Source organism: Paramisgurnus dabryanus, chromosome 21, assembly GCF_030506205.2.
Source record: "Paramisgurnus dabryanus chromosome 21, PD_genome_1.1, whole genome shotgun sequence".
In the NCBI taxonomy this organism is placed as follows: domain Eukaryota; kingdom Metazoa; phylum Chordata; class Actinopteri; order Cypriniformes; family Cobitidae; genus Paramisgurnus; species Paramisgurnus dabryanus.
In genome coordinates this window covers 4,798,647-4,819,461 of record NC_133357.1, presented here as the reverse complement: position 1 = coordinate 4,819,461, position 20,815 = coordinate 4,798,647, and the positions used below count along the sequence as shown (strand labels likewise).

Below are 20,815 nucleotides of genomic sequence, written 5' to 3'. Positions count from 1 at the left end.
CGGCTGCCTCTACATTATCCCGCTTATTACACGGCTACTTGCCACATAAGAAAAAAAACTGGACATGAATATGAATTTGAAACATTTTATTGGCATATTTGTTTTAAATTAACATTTTTATCCTTCCGCGAAACTTTGCACAGTTGCATAAAATGATCGTAATACCTTATTAAGATCCTCTGCTTCATACTTGTCTGTCTCCATTTTTTCTCTTTTAGCCAGTCTTTGAGAAGTTTTAATGCCCATTCTGTTTTTTTGTGTGTTGGCTTCATAGCTGTCATGCTCTATTTTGTCAAGTTCAGTCTCAGTAAGCTCTCTGTGTCTTGTTGTTGTTCGTTCTTCTATCCACTGTTTAAATGTTTTGTTTTTTCCGTACATGTTAAAATTAAAGGCGGAGTCCACGATGTTTGAAAAACGCGTTGGAAAAGGAGACGGGCCGACTACCAAAACACACTTATAGCCAATCAAATCAAATCAAATGCCGGGTTGCGTATGTGTGGGGCGGGTCTATCAACAGAAGGTCCAGATTCTATTGGGGTAGGGGCGTGTTTGTTTAGGTGATTTCAAATATCAACATTGGCTTTCAAACATCATGGACTCCGCCTTTAATGTCAAAATGTTGTGGTTGTCCAGTGTTTGTCACAAGATGGCGCCAAACAGTGTCCTTTATTGGCGAGGAGCGATTTTAATCGTACAAGTAGTACCGGCTATGCGTTATTACTTTGGAGCGGTTATTATTTGAAAAGAACGAACCTGCAAATGTCTCAACTGTCCAATCAGAATCAAGCATTCCAGAGAGCTGTGTAATAAAGTGTGATAAATTATGGGAAATAAAACCTGTAATGTACACTGTAAAAATATTTGCTCCTTAATTTTTTTGTTTAATCAACTCAGACCTACAAATCATTTTAACTTACTATTATTTATCTTGACTAGAGTTGTTATAACTTATAAAATATAGTTGAAATAGGTTGTAGCAACTCATCTCTTGTAAAAATTACTTGTAAATCTGAGTTTACTAAACAAAAAACATTAAGGCAGCAAATATTTTTTTACAGTGCATTACAAAAGTAAATGCGGTAAATTTAGATTGACTTTAAATAAATAAATAAAATCTTCCACTGACATGCTACTTGTATTTACAGGACAAAATGTATGCGTTATGTAAACGGTTTAGGAGTTTTTATACGCCCCTTGGAAAAAATGAAAAAGTGATTTCAGACACACTTAAAATAGCATCAGTTCTCTCACGTAAAAGGAATCCGTATAAAATTCCAAAATTTTCCAGTTGGAGCAGCGAAACTTGAACCGGTCAACATCACCCATTCCGGATTAACAAACAACAACTGTCAGGTTTTGGGATTTGTCTCCTAGGAAACCAATAGGAGTGGTGAGTGAGTTAATAAGACTCTGATATGAGTGACGTCTACATCCCCCTTAAACAACATCTGTGACAAAACACAAGCAAACATTTATGTCTTACACTCCAGTAAGCATTTTCATTTTACACACCAGTGGGCCACCAATACAGCATCTCTGCTGTTTCCTGTGATATAATCCAAACGAATAATAATGTACGTGATATAAATAGCAACGTCAACAGAAGATGTGTTGACCTAAATTGGATTGAGCTGAAGTAAGTGTGCAAGACACCTTTTATAACACAAGTAATGAGCCATTACATGCACTGTTAGAAAGAAATGGTCCCTAGCTGTCACTGGGGCAATAACCTTTAAAAATGTCCTAATATGTACCATTTAGGTAGATATGTATACCTTCTGTGGTACTAATATCCTTAGATGCAAAGTTTTACTTTTTTTTTTACAATTATTTTTCTGAGAGTGAACCCATTCATCATTTTCATAGTATTGACACCACACCCCCTTTCATTTGGACGCCATCCTCCATTTGTTTATTTTACATTTACATAAACAAAAAACTGGACGTCACACCCACTGTATTTTTCCTCGCTCACCGCGCCACAATACGTGCAAAAGTTTAACTGTGTTCAAAATGAATCCTGCCTAATGCATCTCTCAGTCATCATTGTACCTTGAGGTGTGCCTGTGATTACAATCGCAGGAGAAAATCTTTGTCAGCAGAGCTTTAAAAGGCAAATGAAAACATATTAGTCTGTTGTGTGTGCGTGTGTTTATAAATAGCTCTCCGCTGGGGTGTGAGATCAGCTCAACACAAATTCTCTAAGTGATTTATCATCATCTGTAGTCACTGTTAATGTACACAATGGAATACAAGCCTGGATCTGCGTTTCATGGTTCAATGATTTTACATTACATAGTGCACACTACACATTCAAAAGTCACAGCTACTGAAGATCTGTTCTTGTGATTTTAACCCCTCTGCAACCACATTTGTATATTAAGAACAACTTACATTTGCAATACTGTGGATTTAATGTATAGTTTTTTTTATTAGTATGCATGCTCCATGCGGACCGAACCCTATGATTTTTTTACATTTGAAAACACAACATTTCAACTGAGCCATTTTTGCAATTAATTTTAATTAACCGGTGTCAAGGTAATTTTCAGTAGCTGTTTAAAGTCATTTTCATTAGCTGAAGAGTACCTAAAAGTGTAATCCCTAGCTGTCACTGCAGCAGCACACCTTTGCACCTATAGAGTTCATATTAGTACCCCAGCTAGTACGTCAAAGTTTCATAATAGTACCTTAGTTTTATATTAGTACCTCATAGGTGCATAATAGTGCCTCAAAGTTTCATATTAGTACCTCAAAGTTTCATATTAGTACCTCAAATGTGCATATTAGTACCTAAAAGTTTAATATCAGTACCTCAAAGTTTAATATTAGTACATCAAAAGTTCATATCAGTACCTCAAAAGTTCATATTAGTACCTCAATTTCATATTAGTACCTCAAAGTTTTATATTAGTCCCTCAAAGGTTTATATTAGTACCTCAAAAGTTCATATTAGCACTTTAATTTCATATTAGTACCTCAAAGTTTTATATTAGAACCTCGAAGGTTCATATTAGTACCTCAATATCATATTTGTACCTCAAAGTTTTATATTAGTACCTTGAAGGTTCATATTAGTCCCTCAAAAGTTCATATTAGTACTTAATAGGTTCATATAAGTACCTCAAAAGTTTATATTAGTACCTCAAATATTAACATCAGTACCTCAAAGGTTCATATTCATACCTCAGTTTCATATTAGTACCTCAAAGGTTCATATTAGTTCCTCAATTTAATTTTAGTACCTCAAAAGTTCATATTAGTACTTCAAATGTGCATATTAGTACCATAAAGTTTCATATTAGTACCTCAAAAGTTTCATATTAGTACCTCAAAGCTTCATATTAGTCCCTCAAAAGTTCATATTAGTACTTAATATGTGCATATAAGTACCTCAAAAGTTTATATTAGTACCTCAAATATTAATATCAGTACCTCAAAGGTTCATATTTATACCTCAGTTTCATATTAGTACATCAAAGGTTCAGATTAGTTCCTCAATTTCATTTTAGTACCTCAAAAGTTCATATTAGTACTTCATTAGTACCTTAAAGTTCCATATTAGTACCTCAAAGTTCCATATTAGTACCTCAAAGGTTCACATTAGTATATCATATTTGTACCTCAAAGTTTTATATGAGTACCTCAAAGGTTCATATTAGTACCTCAAAAGTCCATATTAGTTCCTCAAAGGATCACATTAGTACCTCAATATCATATTTGTACCTCAAAGTTTTATATTAGTACCTTGAAGGTTCATATTAGTCCCTCAAAAGTTCATATTAGTACTTAATAGGTTCATATAAGTACCTCAAAAGTTTATATTAGTACCTCAAATATTAACATCAGTACCTCAAAGGTTCATATTCATACCTCAGTTTCATATTAGTACCTCAAAGGTTCATATTAGTTCCTCAATTTAATTTTAGTACCTCAAAAGTTTCATATTAGTACCTCAAAGCTTCATATTAGTCCCTCAAAAGTTCATATTAGTACTTAATATGTGCATATAAGTACCTCAAAAGTTTATATTAGTACCTCAAATATTAACATCAGTACCTCAAAGGTTCATATTCATACCTCAGTTTCATATTAGTACCTCAAAGCTTCATATTAGTCCCTCAAAAGTTAATATTAGTACCTCAAAAGTTCATATAAGTACCTCAAAAGTTTATATCAGTACCTCAAAGGTTCATATTTATACCTCAGTTTCATATTAGTACCTCAAAGGTTCAGATTAGTTCCTCAATTTCATTTTAGTACCTCAAAAGTTCATATTAGTACTTTATTAGTACCTTAAAGTTCCATATTAGTACCTCAAAGTTCCATATTAGTACCTCAAAAGTTCACATTAGTATATCATATTTGTACCTCAAAGTTTTATATGAGTACCTCAAAGGTTCATATTAGTACCTCAAAGGTTCACATTAGTATATCATATTTGTACCTCAAAGTTTTATATGAGTACCTCAAAGGTTCATATTAGTACCTCAAAGGTTCACATTAGTACCTCAATATCATATTAGTACCTCAAAGTTTTATATGAGTACCTCAAAGGTTCATATTAGTACCTCAAAAGTTCATATTAGTACCTCAAAGGTCCATATTAGTACCTCAAAAGTCCATATTAGTACTTAATATGTGCATATAAGTACCTCAAAAGTTTATATTAGTACCTCAAATATTAATATCAGTACCTCAAAAGTTCATATTCATACCTCAGTTTCATATTAGTACCTCAAAGGTTCAGATTAGTTCCTCAATTTCATTTTAGTACCTCAAAAGTTCATATTAGTACTTCAATGTGCATATTAGTATCTCAAAGTTTCACGTAAGTTCCTTCAAAAGTTTACATATAGTACCTTAAAGTTTCACATCAGGTCCTCAAAAGTTTATATATAGTACCTTAAAAGTTTCATATTAGTACCTCGAAGGTCTATAACAGCACCTCAAAAGTTTATATTTGTACCTCAAAGATTAATATTCATACCACAGTTTCATATTAGTACCTCAAAGGTGCATAATAGTACCAAATGTTTACATATCTAAATGTTACATAGTGAGAGCTTGGGAAAATTTTTGACCATTTTGTTCTGAGTGTGGTTATCACATTTTTCACTGTAATGTTTTAACTGACTAAACTCTGCAGTTATTGATCTTAAATATGAATGTGAGAACAATTTGATCGGATTACGCTCCGATTTCAGCCCAATTTACAGTCCCATTACATAGACGTGACCTTGCTAACATATCTGTTTTCCTTTGATTCTCACAGCAGCTCTTTCTCTGGGTCTCATCTGATCTGCAGCACACGTGTCTGATAATAAAGAAAATCTGTCTTAATGCTACGTGCACATGGGCACTCCAGCGTCTGGCACGCCGCAGAGTTCACCACATCAGAAGAAGAGGACCGTTTGTGATTATATGGGCTGTATGGGTTTACCCAAGGAGCTCATTTCAGCAAAAACAGCATTATAGATGTAAGAGATGGAGGAACCCGGGGAGAAATATGTGAGGCACAAAAGAAAGTTGATCAGATTACACACACGGGCTGAAAACAGAAGCGTAAGAGGCTTTCCACTGTGCAATAGAAAGCAATGTTCAGATTTTGTGGTTACCATTTCAGCCAAATGAAAAAAAGTTGTTATTACTTAATCATCTTTATTTTATCCGTGAATTTGTAATACTGTAAAATGCCACATTAAAACACGTATATGGAGGTGATTTTCCACTCGATAGTCTAATATTTGATTTAAAGTGGAAAATTCCCTTAGGATGCAATCATCCACTATGATGTATTTGTACTTGGCAGTGCACTATGAAGAAGTGTAGACTGTCACTCCTGCAGTAATGCACGGATTCAAAGTGTGCATTAATATTTAAGACTCCCCCTGCTGGTGAAATATGATTTATCTGTTTAAAACACACAGGCTAAGAATGCAATACCATACTAATGTACTAACATATTTATATCAGCAGGTCTTCTGTTTGGATATAAAATCCAGCTGATCTACATCAATTGTCAAAATGTGCAGCAACATAAGTATAAGCATGAGAAGATTTGATTTTTTTAAACGTCTTAACTTTAAAAAATACCAAAAACTTCAAAAGTCATTTTAACACAAAATTAAAGTGAAAAAATTGAGAATGAGGAGAGAAAACATTTATAAAAGATGATTTTTATTTTAACACCTTTAATCCTGAGCCACACGTCTCTTTTTTGTTCTGTAAATTTGTGCAAATTCCAACACAGGTAAGAAAAACAATAAATAAAAGCCATTTTTACAGTTCAGTAGGTTACAATACATTATTAAATGAATTAGTACCAATCATAAAAAACAGTCAACGACAAAGTAGTCAGATGAAATTCATGACAACGAGAGTCCACATCACATCTGTACAAATTCTCTTCCATGCAAAGAGACTTACAATAAATAAAATAAGCGCATTTACCAAAAGAACGGTGTGCAGATGAGCGAATATGGCACAATTACTGCAAACACAGACACATAGTGAGTAATGGTAAGTGCAGGTCACTTTTTTGAGGATCATTTACAAACACACATCAAGATGCACACTGGCTTATGTCTCATAAAGTCTCATAAAGACACATAAAAAAACATGGAACGCTAAGATGCATCATAAGATTTTGCCCTTTAATCCACCGACTGAATGTTTTATAAGACAACCCAACTGTGTGTAGGTGTAATGGTCAAAACCCCGGTCAACTGAGGAGGTCAGGGTACAAAAGTGACCATGTTTAACGTCAGAGGTCACCACAAAAGAGGACAAACGTTTTTGTACAAGCAGACGTTCATGCTTTTAAAGGGATACTCCAGCTAAAAATCGAAATTAGCCCATGATGTACTTACCCCTCAAGTAATCTGTGATATATGGTTTATTAATGGTAGCAAACAGGAATCAGTCAACTTCTGACTTCAAACCCTCAAAAAGTGCATTCATCCTTCACAAAGGTAATCCACATGGCTAAAAAGGGTAATACAGTGTTTTTGCAGGTAACCGATGCGATTTTATAAGAAAAATATTCATATTTGAAACTTTTTAAACTATAGACTGCAAAAAATGATTTAAAAAAAAGTATTTTTGTCTTGTTTTCAGTACAAATATCTAAAAATTCTTAAAGATCCTTTTCTTGATGAGCAAAACGACCAGAGAAAATAAGTCTAGTTTTTAGACAAAAAAATATAAAATTTAAGTGATTTTGTGCATAAAGCAAGCAAAAAAATCGTTCAATCGTGAAAATTTTTCTGAAACATTAAATTCAAGAAAAATTTGCTTACCCCATTCGCAGATTTTTTTGCCTTTTTTATGCACAAAATCACTTAAATTTGATTTTTTTTCTTGAAAATAATTTTTTGCAGTGTAATAACTAGCTTCCGGTAATGACGCCAATGAGTTTTTTGCATTATAAGCTTGGAAGAGGAAGGACATTTATTAAAATAACTCCAAATGTGTTCGTCTAAAGGTGATGGATTGCTTGATGGTAAGTAAATCATGGGCTACACTGCAAAAAATGATTTTCAAGAAAAAAAATTCTTCGTATTTTTGTCTTGTTTTCAGTAAAAATATCTAAAATAAAATAAAAAAAATCAAGAAAAATTCAAGAAAAATTAGCTTACCCCATTAGCAGATTTTTTTTGTTTGATTTTTGCACAAATTTTTTTAAATGTGATATTTTTGGATTAAAAACTAGACTTGTTTTCTTGGGTCGTTTTGCTCATCAAGAAAAAGCATCTTAATTTAAGAATTTTTTGATATTTTTACTGAAAACAAGACAAAAATACAAAGAAAATGTTTTCTTGAAAATAATTTTTTGCAGTGTAATTTTGATATTTGGCTGGAGTATCGGTTTAAGACGATCAAGACATCTGAATCTGATAATGGCTTCCAGTTAACCTAGTTAGTGAGGTTGTGCATGCACAAACACGCAGACACATAATGTTACATTATAATAATAATAATAATTATTATTATTATTACTACATTATAATATGTGTTTTGTGGAGCTGTACAATAGATAGTTTTTTTATTTCACCTAATCTGAAGACTTTTTAAAGTTATTAAATAATAATGTTCAGTAGTTTTAGAAAAATAAAAATAAAAATGTACCAAAAGACCATAAAATAACTTATTAATTTAATTCCAGTTTCCATATTCCCCTATCATTGTGCAAATTTCTCCTTTTCATGAGAATATAAATACAAAAGAAATAAACTTGAGATGCATAACAACAACAACACATGATTAATTATAGAAAACCGTCCCAGACTTCCCTTTATGTCGAGGATAAATCCCAAAGCAAACCAGTTTGTTTAGTCTTCCCTAGTGAGAGTGATTCACTGAAAGTTAAACTGTAGTGAAATGGGATGATTCAGACTGAATGACTCTCGGTGAGTCTGCTCTTTAACACTGACTATCAAGAATACGCCTAAATCCAAAAATCTAGTAAAACTTACTAGATAAATAAAACCACACCTGCATTTTTAGCTTTAGGGAGTTCCGATTAAATTACCAAAGCAGAAGTTTGGAGGTTGGAGATGCGAGGGCTGGTACGTTGGTCTTTAAGAGGTCAGTTTGGAGTAGCTGGGTGGGGAGAACCGTCGCCGCAGATATTTGAGGATGTAGAGAGGCAGGCAGCTGACCAAAGTGATAACCGTGACCTTCCAGACGAAAGACAGGGTGGTGATGAAATACACATCTGCACGTGTGAGAGAAAAAAAGAGATGTAGGAAAGATCTCATTACAAGCAGAAGGCTGACATCATGTAAAGCATTGACTTTCCAATGCACAGTCAGAATCTCACGACAACGTCTAGACATTTAAACGCGCTTATGTAAAAGTCGTTCCCATCAAAGTAATCCTGTTGAAATTTCTGCTGAATAAGCCGCTGGGTCTTTATTTAAACATTGATTCCCAGAAATGCAAAAACACCAGAACAGAGTTTGAGAAACACAAGCAGACCACAGTCAGGTCAGGGGAAGTAACTCAGATTGAATGCTGAAATGTAAGTAGGCCACAGTTTGTTTAGTGTTTTCTGGAAACCAGCGTCACACAGTGAGAAGCAGTCCCAGTCTTTGTTTAATGTGGTAACGCGCCACACACCAACAGATTTTGCTCTGCGGTGTCGGGATGCCTCATCGACACGACTGAAGGAACACTTGTTCATGTGCTGTGAACGTGAGCCCGGGATGGACACAAGTCATCTCCACCATCATGGATCCATCATCTTCTCTGCCAGGGTTATGCATCCAGACCTTAGCCACGGTAGGTGGGCAAAAGTAAAGCGGTTGTGTTGATGGCATGGGTTAGCGTAACAAGTGATGAAATATCAAGGCCACACAAAACTACACGAGGTAACTGACAGGCTGAGAACAAGGGGAAAACTACACAGCTTTTGTGCAATTGATCAATTCAATCCCAGCGTTGGGTCAAAAAGAGTGTTTTTGTTTCAACAAAAAACTGGGTTATTTTTACCAATTGTTGGGTCAAATATAAACATTTATTTGGTTAATTTAATCCAACTGCCTGGGTTCGTCCCTTTTGACCCAACGCTGGGTTAAAAATAACCCAGCACTTTTTAAAGTGTACACTCAGAAAAATGCTGGGTTATTTTCACCTCAGCATTGGGTCAAAAAGGCACAAACCCAGCCAAATGGGTTGTAATTTAACCTATGCTGGGTTGTTTTATCCCAAAATGCTGGGTTGTTTCAACCCATAATGCTGGGTTGTTTTTACCAATTTTTGGGTCAAATATAAGCATTAATTGGGGACAAATCCAGCCAATTGGTTTGTAATTTAACCTATGCTGTGTTGTTTCAACCCAAAATGCTGGGTTGTTTTTACCAATTGCTGGGTCAAATATAAACATCTATTGGGTTAATTTAACCCAACTGCATGGGTTGGTCTCTTTTTGACCCAACGCTGGGTTGAAAATAACCCAGTGTTTTTTAAAATGTACACTTTCAACCGAGCGTTTTGCCAAAAAGTGACAAACCCAAATCTTCAAAAATTAAATCCCAGCGTTGGGTCAAAAAAGGACAAACCCAGCCAAATGGTTTGTAATTTAACCTATGCTTGGTTGTTTCAACCCAAAATGCTGGGGTTTTTTACCAATTGTTGGGTCAAATATAAAAATTTATTGGGTTAATTTTTAAAAATAACCCAGCATTTTTAAAGTGTAGTTTTTAACCCAGCGCTTTGTCAAAAAGTGACAAACCAAAAACTTAAGTTGTAATTTAACCTATGCTAGATTGTTTTAACCCATTGTTGGTTTAAATATAAAGATTTTATTGGTTCATTTAACCAAACAGCTAGGTTTGTCACTTTTTGACCCAACTCTGGGTTGAAAATAACCCAGTGTTTTTTAAAATGTACACTTTCAACCGAGCGTTTTGCCAAAAAGTGACAAACCCAAATCTTGGGTTGTAATTTAACCTATGCTAGATTGTTTTAACCCATTGTTGGTTTAAATATAAACATGTTATTGGTTAATTTAACCCAACACTGGGATGAAAACTTTAGCATTATTTTTTAAACGTCAACTAAAAATATTGCAAAATGAATGTTTTCACTAACCGATGTTATGCGACTAAAACATCATTTCGTTGTCTCATGGAAACGGGTTTGTTTGACTTCATACAGTGCCGTGCAGACCAACATGCTGATGACATCAAAATACAGCAGCAGTCGATTGCTCTGTATGCTTTCTAGTCACGCTCAAGGTATTTTGATGTCTTTAACATGTTGGTCTGACTCTGCACGGGGCAGTATGAAGACTAACACACCCGTTTCCATAAGACAACAAAATTACGTTTTAGTCGCATAACATCAGTTGATGTCATGCGCTTGACGGTTCTTGTGACGCCACATGAAGTCAAACACACCTTTTCTGTCTTGTCCTCCAATCAAACATACCAAGCCATATTTAAAGAACGATCATGTGACTTTTACGCACGTCAGGTGACCTGTAAATGCAGTTTTGCGATTTTTCGAATTGCCTGAAAAATCACCTCAATTAACTTTGTTTGCGATATATGGGAGCTTAAGTGTTTTCATTGGAACAGTTTCAATTTGCCATTTAAATTTGCGCAGTTTGAAGGGTAACGAAAACGCTGCCTAAGAAACCCTTTTAGAAAGTTTATGTGTAGATCACAATTATGTAAAACCTTTTCTTACACTTTTTTAAATAAAGGTGCTTTATGATGTCATAGAAGAACCACTCTGTGACATCATGAAGCACCTTTATAGATCAATAGATCACTAAGATCCATTGATCCATTAAGAACCCAGTAACATTGGAAGAACCTTTCTTTAGATTATAAAATCACGATTACATTCATGCATTTGGCAGACTTACAGTGCATGACAAGGTATACATTTTTATCAGTATGTCTGTGTTCCTTGGGTTCGAACCTATGACCTTTTGCGCTGCTAATGCAATGCTTAACCACTGAGCTATACAGGAGCACATGTATGTATGTATAAATTGTATAAAAAACAAATGGTTCTTTTAAAAGGATCTGACCGAATGTTTCTTTGTGGAACCAAAAATGTTTCTTCTATGGCAGTGGTTCTCAAACTGGGGGACCGCTGTGAAGAACCTTTTAAGCACATTTATTTTTAAACGTGTACCCATTAAAGCGTTTTAAAATGCATGAATAAGAAATACCATATAAGCGTGTGAAAATCTCTTTTGCTAAACCAGGGACTTTCTAAACTGATAAACACAGAGACCTTGGCTAGCACCCCGCATCAGGACTGCAGGAAATGAGAACAGACTTGTGGTATTTCCCTCTGTAGCGCTGCGGGTCGCTCGCTGGCAGACCCGTCAGGTACATATATACATAAGACCGCAGGGGCAAAGCGCTTCTGGAATGCTGATTCAGGGAGATCGGGAGGTAAATTTTATTAGCTCAAATATAGCTCACCCTACGGACAACAGGAATGGGTTTGGTGGAATGTGGCCGCATGCTTCACCTGAACACATCCGATATTCTGACGTCAAACTAGTTACATGACAATAAGACATCATGAGAATAATAGGATACTAAACATTTTATTTACTACTGGGAATAAAGATCGAGGTTAATATATTGACCTTTAAAAGAATGCGTGACAGCAGAAAACGACAATGTGACTGGTATACTACAGTATATCTAAAACTGTTAAAAAGTAACATTTTAACAATAATTGCCCAATTATTAATTGACTATATGGAGTAATTGCCACTTCAATATTGATAATGACATGTAAATGTTTGTTATTTGCCATCTGCTATTGCAAGTCTGTGTACTCACCGATGAACTCGTGTAAGAAGACCAGAGAAGCGATATAGCAGGCCAGACTGAGGAGCTCGCCGACAATCATCAGCCAATGCCACGTCTGAATGGTCAGGGCCACCATCAGAAGCTCGGTCAGGATCAGAGAGGTGAAAGAGATCGCCACAATGTGCACAAACTCTGACTCGAACAGCAACAGAGCTCCATACATGATGATGCTTCCTGAGGAACCACAACATTGAGATGTTTCCATCAGAACTGAGATGAGATCAACCAGATCTACACCACAGATCTCACATCACGACATCTGTTCACTTCTCCAAAGAGACATACGGTGCATTTTATCGGTTTGGGTTGTCTAACCAAACTAATGAACTTGGCTTTGCTAAAATTTGGCTTTAAACAGTAGTTAGATATAAATGAAACGTCTTGTGTGATATATATGGGGTATATGAGAGTTGACTTCTAAGAGGTTTTCAGCAGATATATGGGTCAATGACGTGATGTTAATTATTTTGTGTCCGTATGGATAAATTAAATTTAAAGGGTTAAAATTTCTCAAAATAAATTGGCAGATAACTTGCATACATTCTGTTTTTTGAGGACCAAGTCTAAAATTTCTGTTTTTATTTCATTTTAAAAAGAATATTTGGGGGATAATTGCAAAAAATGTCAATGTGGTGTAACCGGTCTGTGTCAAATGGTGTAACTAGTATTTTTTTATTAAAATAAAAATATATTTATAAAAAACGTGGAATAAAATATAATCATCTAGTTTAGTGTAATATGATTTTTTGTACATACATTTTTATATAATTTCTCAAAGATTATTTAGAAAACAGAGCTATTTTCAGCATATGTCAGGACAAAAATTACAAAACGCATTAAAATATATATTTAGAAATAACTAATAAAATGATATTTCAAAATTACTATTTTTTTGATAATTATGCTACCATGCCATCAAGGTGGATAAAATATTTAATATTTCTCATTCTTTGGCACAATTGGCATTTACACCATTTGACATTTTCAGGTCCATTCAGTCTTAAAGGACAAGTTCGGTATTTTACACTTAAAGCCCTGTTTTCAGATGGTTTTGACTGAAATTTCGACAAATGATGCTGGTCCGAGAATTTTCGGGTGTTTGTTGTTTCACCTTCCACCTCTACAAAGGCTGCATAGGTACACTGGAACAATCCTTCCTAAAATGCATTAAACTTTCGTTTACAAAGACGTGAAACTCACCGAGTGGTCAGGGGTGTTCACTGATATGCTCACACAAAAATCGCTGCAAAAGATGCTTTCCAACAGGTTTTATCGTAGTTTTTGCCAACTCCATTGACTTGTATTAGATGTGCTGTGAGGTACCGTATAACTCCGCGCCGGGAACGTTGTTTGTATTCTTGCAATTGGCAAAGGCGGATTAGCGCCACCACCTGGGCTGGAGTGTTTATTATTCAAGCTCTCAGCGGAAGAATGTACGGATGTGAGGCGTTTGGAAAAATAGGTCCACAAGTTTACAACAAATGCTAAAACACCTGTTGGAAAGCATCTTTTGCAGCGATTTTTGTGTGAGCATATCAATGAACACCCCTGACCACTCGGTGAGTTTTACGTCTTTGTAAACGAAAGTTTAATGCATTTTAGGAAGGATTGTTCCAGTGCACCATTAAACCCATTGTAGAGGTGGGAGGTGAAACAACAAACACCCGAAAATTCTCGGGGCAGCATCATATGTCGAAATTTCAGTCAAAACCGTTCAATTTCATCATAAACAATCTGAAAACAGGGCTTTAAGTGTAAAATACAGAACTTGTCCTTTAACTTTCATGAAAATGGTGCAAATGTAATTTTTTATTGGATAAAATTAACATAAACACACTATGTGCATTGAAATATACCTGATGCATGTTTTTAAAACAAGTAAAAAATTCTCATCTTGCCAAACCATTTTTTTCACTGACCCATATAAACTTTAAAACACAGTGGATTATTTACAACCCAGCATTGGGTCAAAAATGGACCAACACCAGCCATTGGGTTAAATTACTCAGAAAATGTTTGTATGTGTCCATGAATCACAAAACCAGTAAGAAGGGTCATTTTTATCCATTGATGTAGGATTTGTTAGGACAATAGTTGGTCAAGATACAACTACTTGCAAATCTGGAATCTGAGGGTGCAAGGAAAAAACATTGAAATATGGAAAAAAACGCCATTAAAATAGTCTAATAATGATTAATACATTTTTATATATTTACGTTAGAAAATTAAAAAAATATATGGAAGATAATCTTTACTTAATATCCTGATGATTTTTTGCATAAAAAATCTATAATTTAACCTATACAATGTATTATTGGCTAGTGATAGGAAAATAAATCGCTGAGGTCGTTATATCGGCCAATATTTAGATTTGTTTTATTGGCATTGGTCGATACATTTTTTTTCAATTGGTCAGTAAATTTCTCTAGTACATAAATTTAATGTTTGTAATAAAAAAAAGACACTCAGTGTCACTCAATGTAAAGCCAAAGTCTGACAGAGAGTTAAATGACCAATCATTATTCACTTTTTGAACATGACACAACACAACACTTATTCAAACAGTACTATGCCAGATCCACATTAATTATGTCTTGTAAATAATTCAAATACATTTAATTGAAATATGTTTTAAGTACTTTAAAATGGTATATTTATAAATGTTTTGCATAACTAATGTTTTTTTTAGTTTTCTGTTCGTCTCTTATTTACTGTGATAACATTTGTGTTATATTAGCCTTATATTGACCACACAGCTTTCTTAAAAAAAAAACCATATCGGTCGACCTCTATTCAGGGTTCCCACACCTCAGTTAACTTCAAATTCAAGGACCTTTCAAGGACTTTCCAGGTGCAATACCCTCAAATTCAAGGACTAAATATGGGGACACATTTCAAGTGAGAGCAAGGTTACATCGTGTTACTTTTTAAGATACATTGTTACAGTTCCCTTTCGAGGGAACTCGCGCTGCGTCACTGCGGTGACACTTTGGGGACGCCTCCAAAGGTAAGTGCGTCTACATGTGTATATCAAATTCAACCAATGGTAAAGCTTAACGACAAAGACAGGGTGATGCAGGATCTAGGAAGTATATCGCTATCTGAAATATTGCCAAAGACGGCGTTACAGGGATCTAGGAAGTATGGCAAGGGAGATGCAGCGTCTCGTTCCCTTCTCAGGATACAACAGTTACATAGGTAACCCGAGACGTTTTCATGTGTCAAACTCAACAAAATGCAAAAAAGCATTTTGGTATGAATCAACATTCACATACAGAAGATTAAGCATATAAAGCGAACAGTTCAGCACGTGTGTCTAGAATTTTTATGATTTTATGACTTCTTGCATAAAATAGATTCAAGCACTTTCTATGACCTGTATCTATGTTATATATTTTCAAAAACTTCCCCCAGATTCACAAACTTTCAAGGATTTTAAGGACCCGTGGGAACCCTGTCTATTGTTGGCTATTGCTACAAATACCCAGTGCTACTTATGACTGATTTTGTTGTCCAGGGTTACATATTTGATCCAACAATGGATTAATACAACCCAGCAGCACTTAAAAAGATAAACTGATATTAACTTTTACCCCAAAACTGAGGATTCACTTAACAAGTAAATAAGAGCAGTGACAGGAAGTGTAAAAGCCCTTCCTTATATTGATGTTTTTTTTAATGGAGCTTCCTGTCCTGAAGTGTTTTGTTGACCTCTGCACTTAAACACGAAATACTACAACCTTTAAAAACGTCATTAATTCATACATAACATCTGAAATGCTTTGACCTTGACGGCACCATATAAAGCACACATGTAAACATGCTACAGAAAAACAAATGCAAAGAAAGATCCAGAATAACCTGCATGTAGGTGAAAACAGCTCCTGGGCAGAGACTAATGAGGGATACCTGAGGTTTCTTTTGGAAACAAGCTATCAATAAAGGTAAAAAGTGCACTATAAATACTAAAACAAACAGAATCACCTTACAAACGAAAGGAATGCCCATGTGTGACGCGAAAAGATTTACACACAAAGAGCTTAGGGTGGAGCGCTGTGGCCATCCAGTTTCGTCTCAAACAGTAGTTGTGGAAAAGCACCCTGGCTTATTCGGCTTTTGCAGCCACAGACACAAATAAACCATTCAGAACGGCTGAGGAGAAACCTGTGCGTGGGTTTGTTTGGATGAAACAACATTCAGCACACACAACTCAATTTCGGATCTTTCCTGTTTTCTTAACAAGAGACTGTAAACCGAGTTACGCTTCGGTCAGACGAAGACGATGATTAACTCAATTTTGATCACGATTACCTGTTGAATTTAAGGTCATGGAGTAAAACAGTCTGGTTGGTTTATTGTACTGCATAAGAGTTTGCTTACCTTGGTAGATACTGATCAACACCCATATTAAAAAGGTTTTGAACGAGAGAGGTCGACCCTAAAAAAATAAAAATGGCAATTAATATTTACAAGTAAACAATAAGTAACTCAACTTTTAAGGATTTACATTTGCCAATAGGTTTTATGCTTAATGTCACATGAACAAACCAGAAAACATTTCATCACATCCAACAAGTGTTACTCGTGATACCTTTTAAGGTATTCAGCTAACTAAGTTGCTTTTATTTGTGGCTTTTTATTCTATTTTAGTATCTAAATGTAAGTAAGATCTACATATGCGATGGATATCAGTCATGTTTATCTTTGGTGCCTTCTTTAAATGCAACTTAAGTTAAACATCTTCATCTCATAAAGAACAAGCAAAAGACCTAAACTGGAAGTGATGTGACCTGTTGTACTGAATACGGTGGTTTGTTGTGCAAAACCCCTCATTGTAGATTGATGAATACCTTCAGAAGATCTTTATAAAGTTCAGGATACAACATGGCCACCTCAGATTTGACATCCTTATCCAAAACCAGAGAGAATACAGGAAACATTGTGTAGATAGTGGAGTACCTGTTAGACAGTGACGTACACATTTGAAAATATTATTAAAGGAACAGTATGTAAGAAATTTATATCAATTAATCATTAAATGGCCCTGAAATGTCACTAGACATTAAGAAATCCTTTTCATTTCAAATACTTATATCACTGACAACACCAGTCCGGCCAGGATATTGTCATTTAAAAAGTGGAGTTGCAGCCCTCAACTGATGTTTATGTTGTCGTTTGGTATATTGGCCACCAGCTGTGTGATTGCAGCACCAGTTTCAGCCACACGTTTTGTGATTGCAATACCAGTTTTGGCCACAATCCTACATAATGTTCCTTTAATATGAAGCTTTGAATGCAAATAGCTAATAGACATATTTTATTTAATCGCACAATTAGAAATAATAACTTTGTTGAATAATTATTTGGAAAACTGAAATTTAATCTGAAACTGAATTTTGGACACCCCTGTGCTACAGGGTGACCATGCGTGCCATTTTCCCGGGGTGCGACCAGGCCAGGATTTCAGGTGCGTCTTGCGGAATTCGTATTTGTCGACTGCATACGACTTTCAGAAAATGCACCCGAAATCCTGGCCTGGACGCCTCCCGAGAAAATGGCACGTATGGTCACCCTAGCTTATGCATTAAATAATGTTAACATATACAAACTTATTGTAAAATGTTAATAGCTGCGTTTCCATTACCCTTTAAATTTGCAAATTGAAAATGCGCCCAATGGAAACATGGCAATTTCGCATAAACTCCCATATAGTGCAAAAAAGTTGTTAAACACGGGTGAGGTGGTTTTTCAGGCACTTCGAACAAAAAAGTGCGTAAAGGTCAAATGATTGTTCTTTAAATATGGCGTGGTTTGTTTGATATGGCGTGGTTTGTTTCCATTACTCTTTAAATTGCGCAAATTGAAAATGCGCCCAATGGAAACATGGCAATTTCGCATAAACTCCCATATAGTGCAAAAAAGTTGTTAAACACGGGTGAGGTGGTTTTTCAGGCACTTCGAACAAGAAAGTGCGTAAAGGTCAAATGATTGTTCTTTAAATATGGCGTGGTTTGTTTGATATGGCGTGGTTTGTTTCCATTACTCTTTAAATTGCGCAAATTGAAAATGCGCCCAATGGAAACATGGCAATTTCGCATAAACTCCCATATAGTGCAAAAAAGTTGTTAAACACGGGTGAGGTGGTTTTTCAGGCACTTCGAACAAGAAAGTGCGTAAAGGTCAAATGATTGTTCTTTAAATATGGCGTGGTTTGTTTGATATGGCGTGGTTTGTTTCCATTACTCTTTAAATTGCGCAAATTGAAAATGCGCCCAATGAAAACATGGCAATTTCGCATAAACTCCCATATAGTGCAAAAAAGTTGTTAAACACGGGTGAGGTGGTTTTTCAGGCACTTCGAACAAGAAAGTGCGTAAAGGTCAAATGATTGTTCTTTAAATATGGTGTGGTTTGTTTGATATGGTGTGGTTTGTTTCCATTACTCTTTAAATTGCGCAAATTGAAAATGCGCCCAATGGAAACATGGCAATTTCGCATAAACTCCCATATAGTGCAAAAAAGTTGTTAAACACGGGTGAGGTGGTTTTTCAGGCACTTCGAACAAGAAAGTGCGTAAAGGTCAAATAATTGTTCTTTAAATATGACGTGGTTTGTTTGATATGGCGTGGTTTGTTTCCATTACTCTTTAAATTGTGCAAATTGAAAATGCGCCCAATGAAAACATGGCAATTTCGCATAAACTCCCATATAGTGCAAAAAAGTTGTTAAACACGGGTGAGGTGGTTTTTCAGGCACTTCGAACAAGAAAGTGCGTAAAGGTCAAATGATTGTTCTTTAAATATGGTGTGGTTTGTTTGATATGGTGTGGTTTGTTTCCATTACTCTTTAAATTGCGCAAATTGAAAATGCGCCCAATGGAAACATGGCAATTTCGCATAAACTCCCATATAGTGCAAAAAAGTTGTTAAACACGGGTGAGGTGGTTTTTCAGGCACTTCGAACAAGAAAGTGCGTAAAGGTCAAATGATTGTTCTTTAAATATGGTGTGGTTTGTTTGATATGGTGTGGTTTGTTTCCATTACTCTTTAAATTGCGCAAATTGAAAATGCGCCCAATGGAAACATGGCAATTTCGCATAAACTCCCATATAGTGCAAAAAAGTTGTTAAACACGGGTGAGGTGGTTTTTCAGGCACTTCGAACAAGAAAGTGCGTAAAGGTCAAATGATTGTTCTTTAAATATGGCGTGGTTTGTTTGATATGGCGTGGTTTGTTTCCATTACTCTTTAAATTGCGCAAATTGAAAATGCGCCCAATGAAAACATGGCAATTTCGCATAAACTCCCATATAGTGCAAAAAAGTTGTTAAACACGGGTGAGGTGGTTTTTCAGGCACTTCGAACAAGAAAGTGCGTAAAGGTCAAATGATTGTTCTTTAAATATGGCGTGGTTTGTTTGATATGGCGTGGTTTGTTTCCATTACTCTTTAAATTGCGCAAATTGAAAATGCGCCCAATGGAAACATGGCAATTTCGCATAAACTCCCATATAGTGCAAAAAAGTTGTTAAACACGGGTGAGGTGGTTTTTCAGGCACTTCGAACAAGAAAGTGCGTAAAGGTCAAATGATTGTTCTTTAAATATGGCGTGGTTTGTTTGATATGGCGTGGTTTGTTTCCATTACTCTTTAAATTGCGCAAATTGAAAATGCGCCCAATGAAAACATGGCAATTTCGCATAAACTCCCATATAGTGCAAAAAAGTTGTTAAACACGGGTGAGGTGGTTTTTCAGGCACTTCGAACAAGAAAGTGCGTAAAGGTCAAATGATTGTTCTTTAAATATGGCGTGGTTTGTTTGATATGGCGTGGTTTGTTTCCATTACTCTTTAAATTGCGCAAATTGAAAATGCGCCCAATGAAAACATGGCAATTTCGCATAAACTCCCATATAGTGCAAAAAAGTTGTTAAACACGGGTGAGGTGGTTTTTCAGGCACTTCGAACAAGAAAGTGCGTAAAGGTCAAATGATTGTTCTTTAAATATGGCGTGGTTTGTTTGATATGGCGTGGTTTGTTTCCATTACTCTTTAAATTGCGCAAATTGAAAATGCGCCCAATGAAAACATGGCAATTTCGCATAAACTCCCATATAGTGCAAAAAAGTTGTTAAACACGGGTGAGGTGGTTTTCCAGGCACTTCGAACAAGAAAGTGCGTAAAGGTCAAATGATTGTTCTTTAAATATGGCGTGGTTTGTTTGATATGGCGTGGTTTGTTTCCATTACTCTTTAAATTGCGCAAATTGAAAATGCGCCCAATGAAAACATGGCAATTTCGCATAAACTCCCATATAGTGCAAAAAAGTTGTTAAACACGGGTGAGGTGGTTTTTCAGGCACTTCGAACAAGAAAGTGCGTAAAGGTCAAATGATTGTTCTTTAAATATGGCGTGGTTTGTTTGATATGGCGTGGTTTGTTTCCATTACTCTTTAAATTGCGCAAATTGAAAAT

The 20,815-nt window shown here is 35.5% G+C and overlaps 1 protein-coding gene across 1 annotated transcript in view; it reads right to left on the bottom strand.

Annotated features, from left to right (window-relative positions):
• Positions 1-6,281: 6,281 nt before the first annotated feature.
• The window catches only part of atp9a (ATPase phospholipid transporting 9A), a 70,680-nt gene continuing 56,146 nt past the window's right edge, over positions 6,282-20,815 (bottom strand). The window contains exons 25-28 of the mRNA XM_065285239.1: positions 17,198-17,306; positions 16,728-16,785; positions 12,318-12,521; positions 6,282-8,719 (exon numbers count right to left, since the gene is read on the bottom strand). Of these exons, the coding sequence (XP_065141311.1) occupies positions 8,583-8,719; positions 12,318-12,521; positions 16,728-16,785; positions 17,198-17,306 (508 nt within the window). The 3' untranslated portion in view covers positions 6,282-8,582. The remainder of the gene's footprint in view (positions 8,720-12,317; positions 12,522-16,727; positions 16,786-17,197; positions 17,307-20,815) is intronic.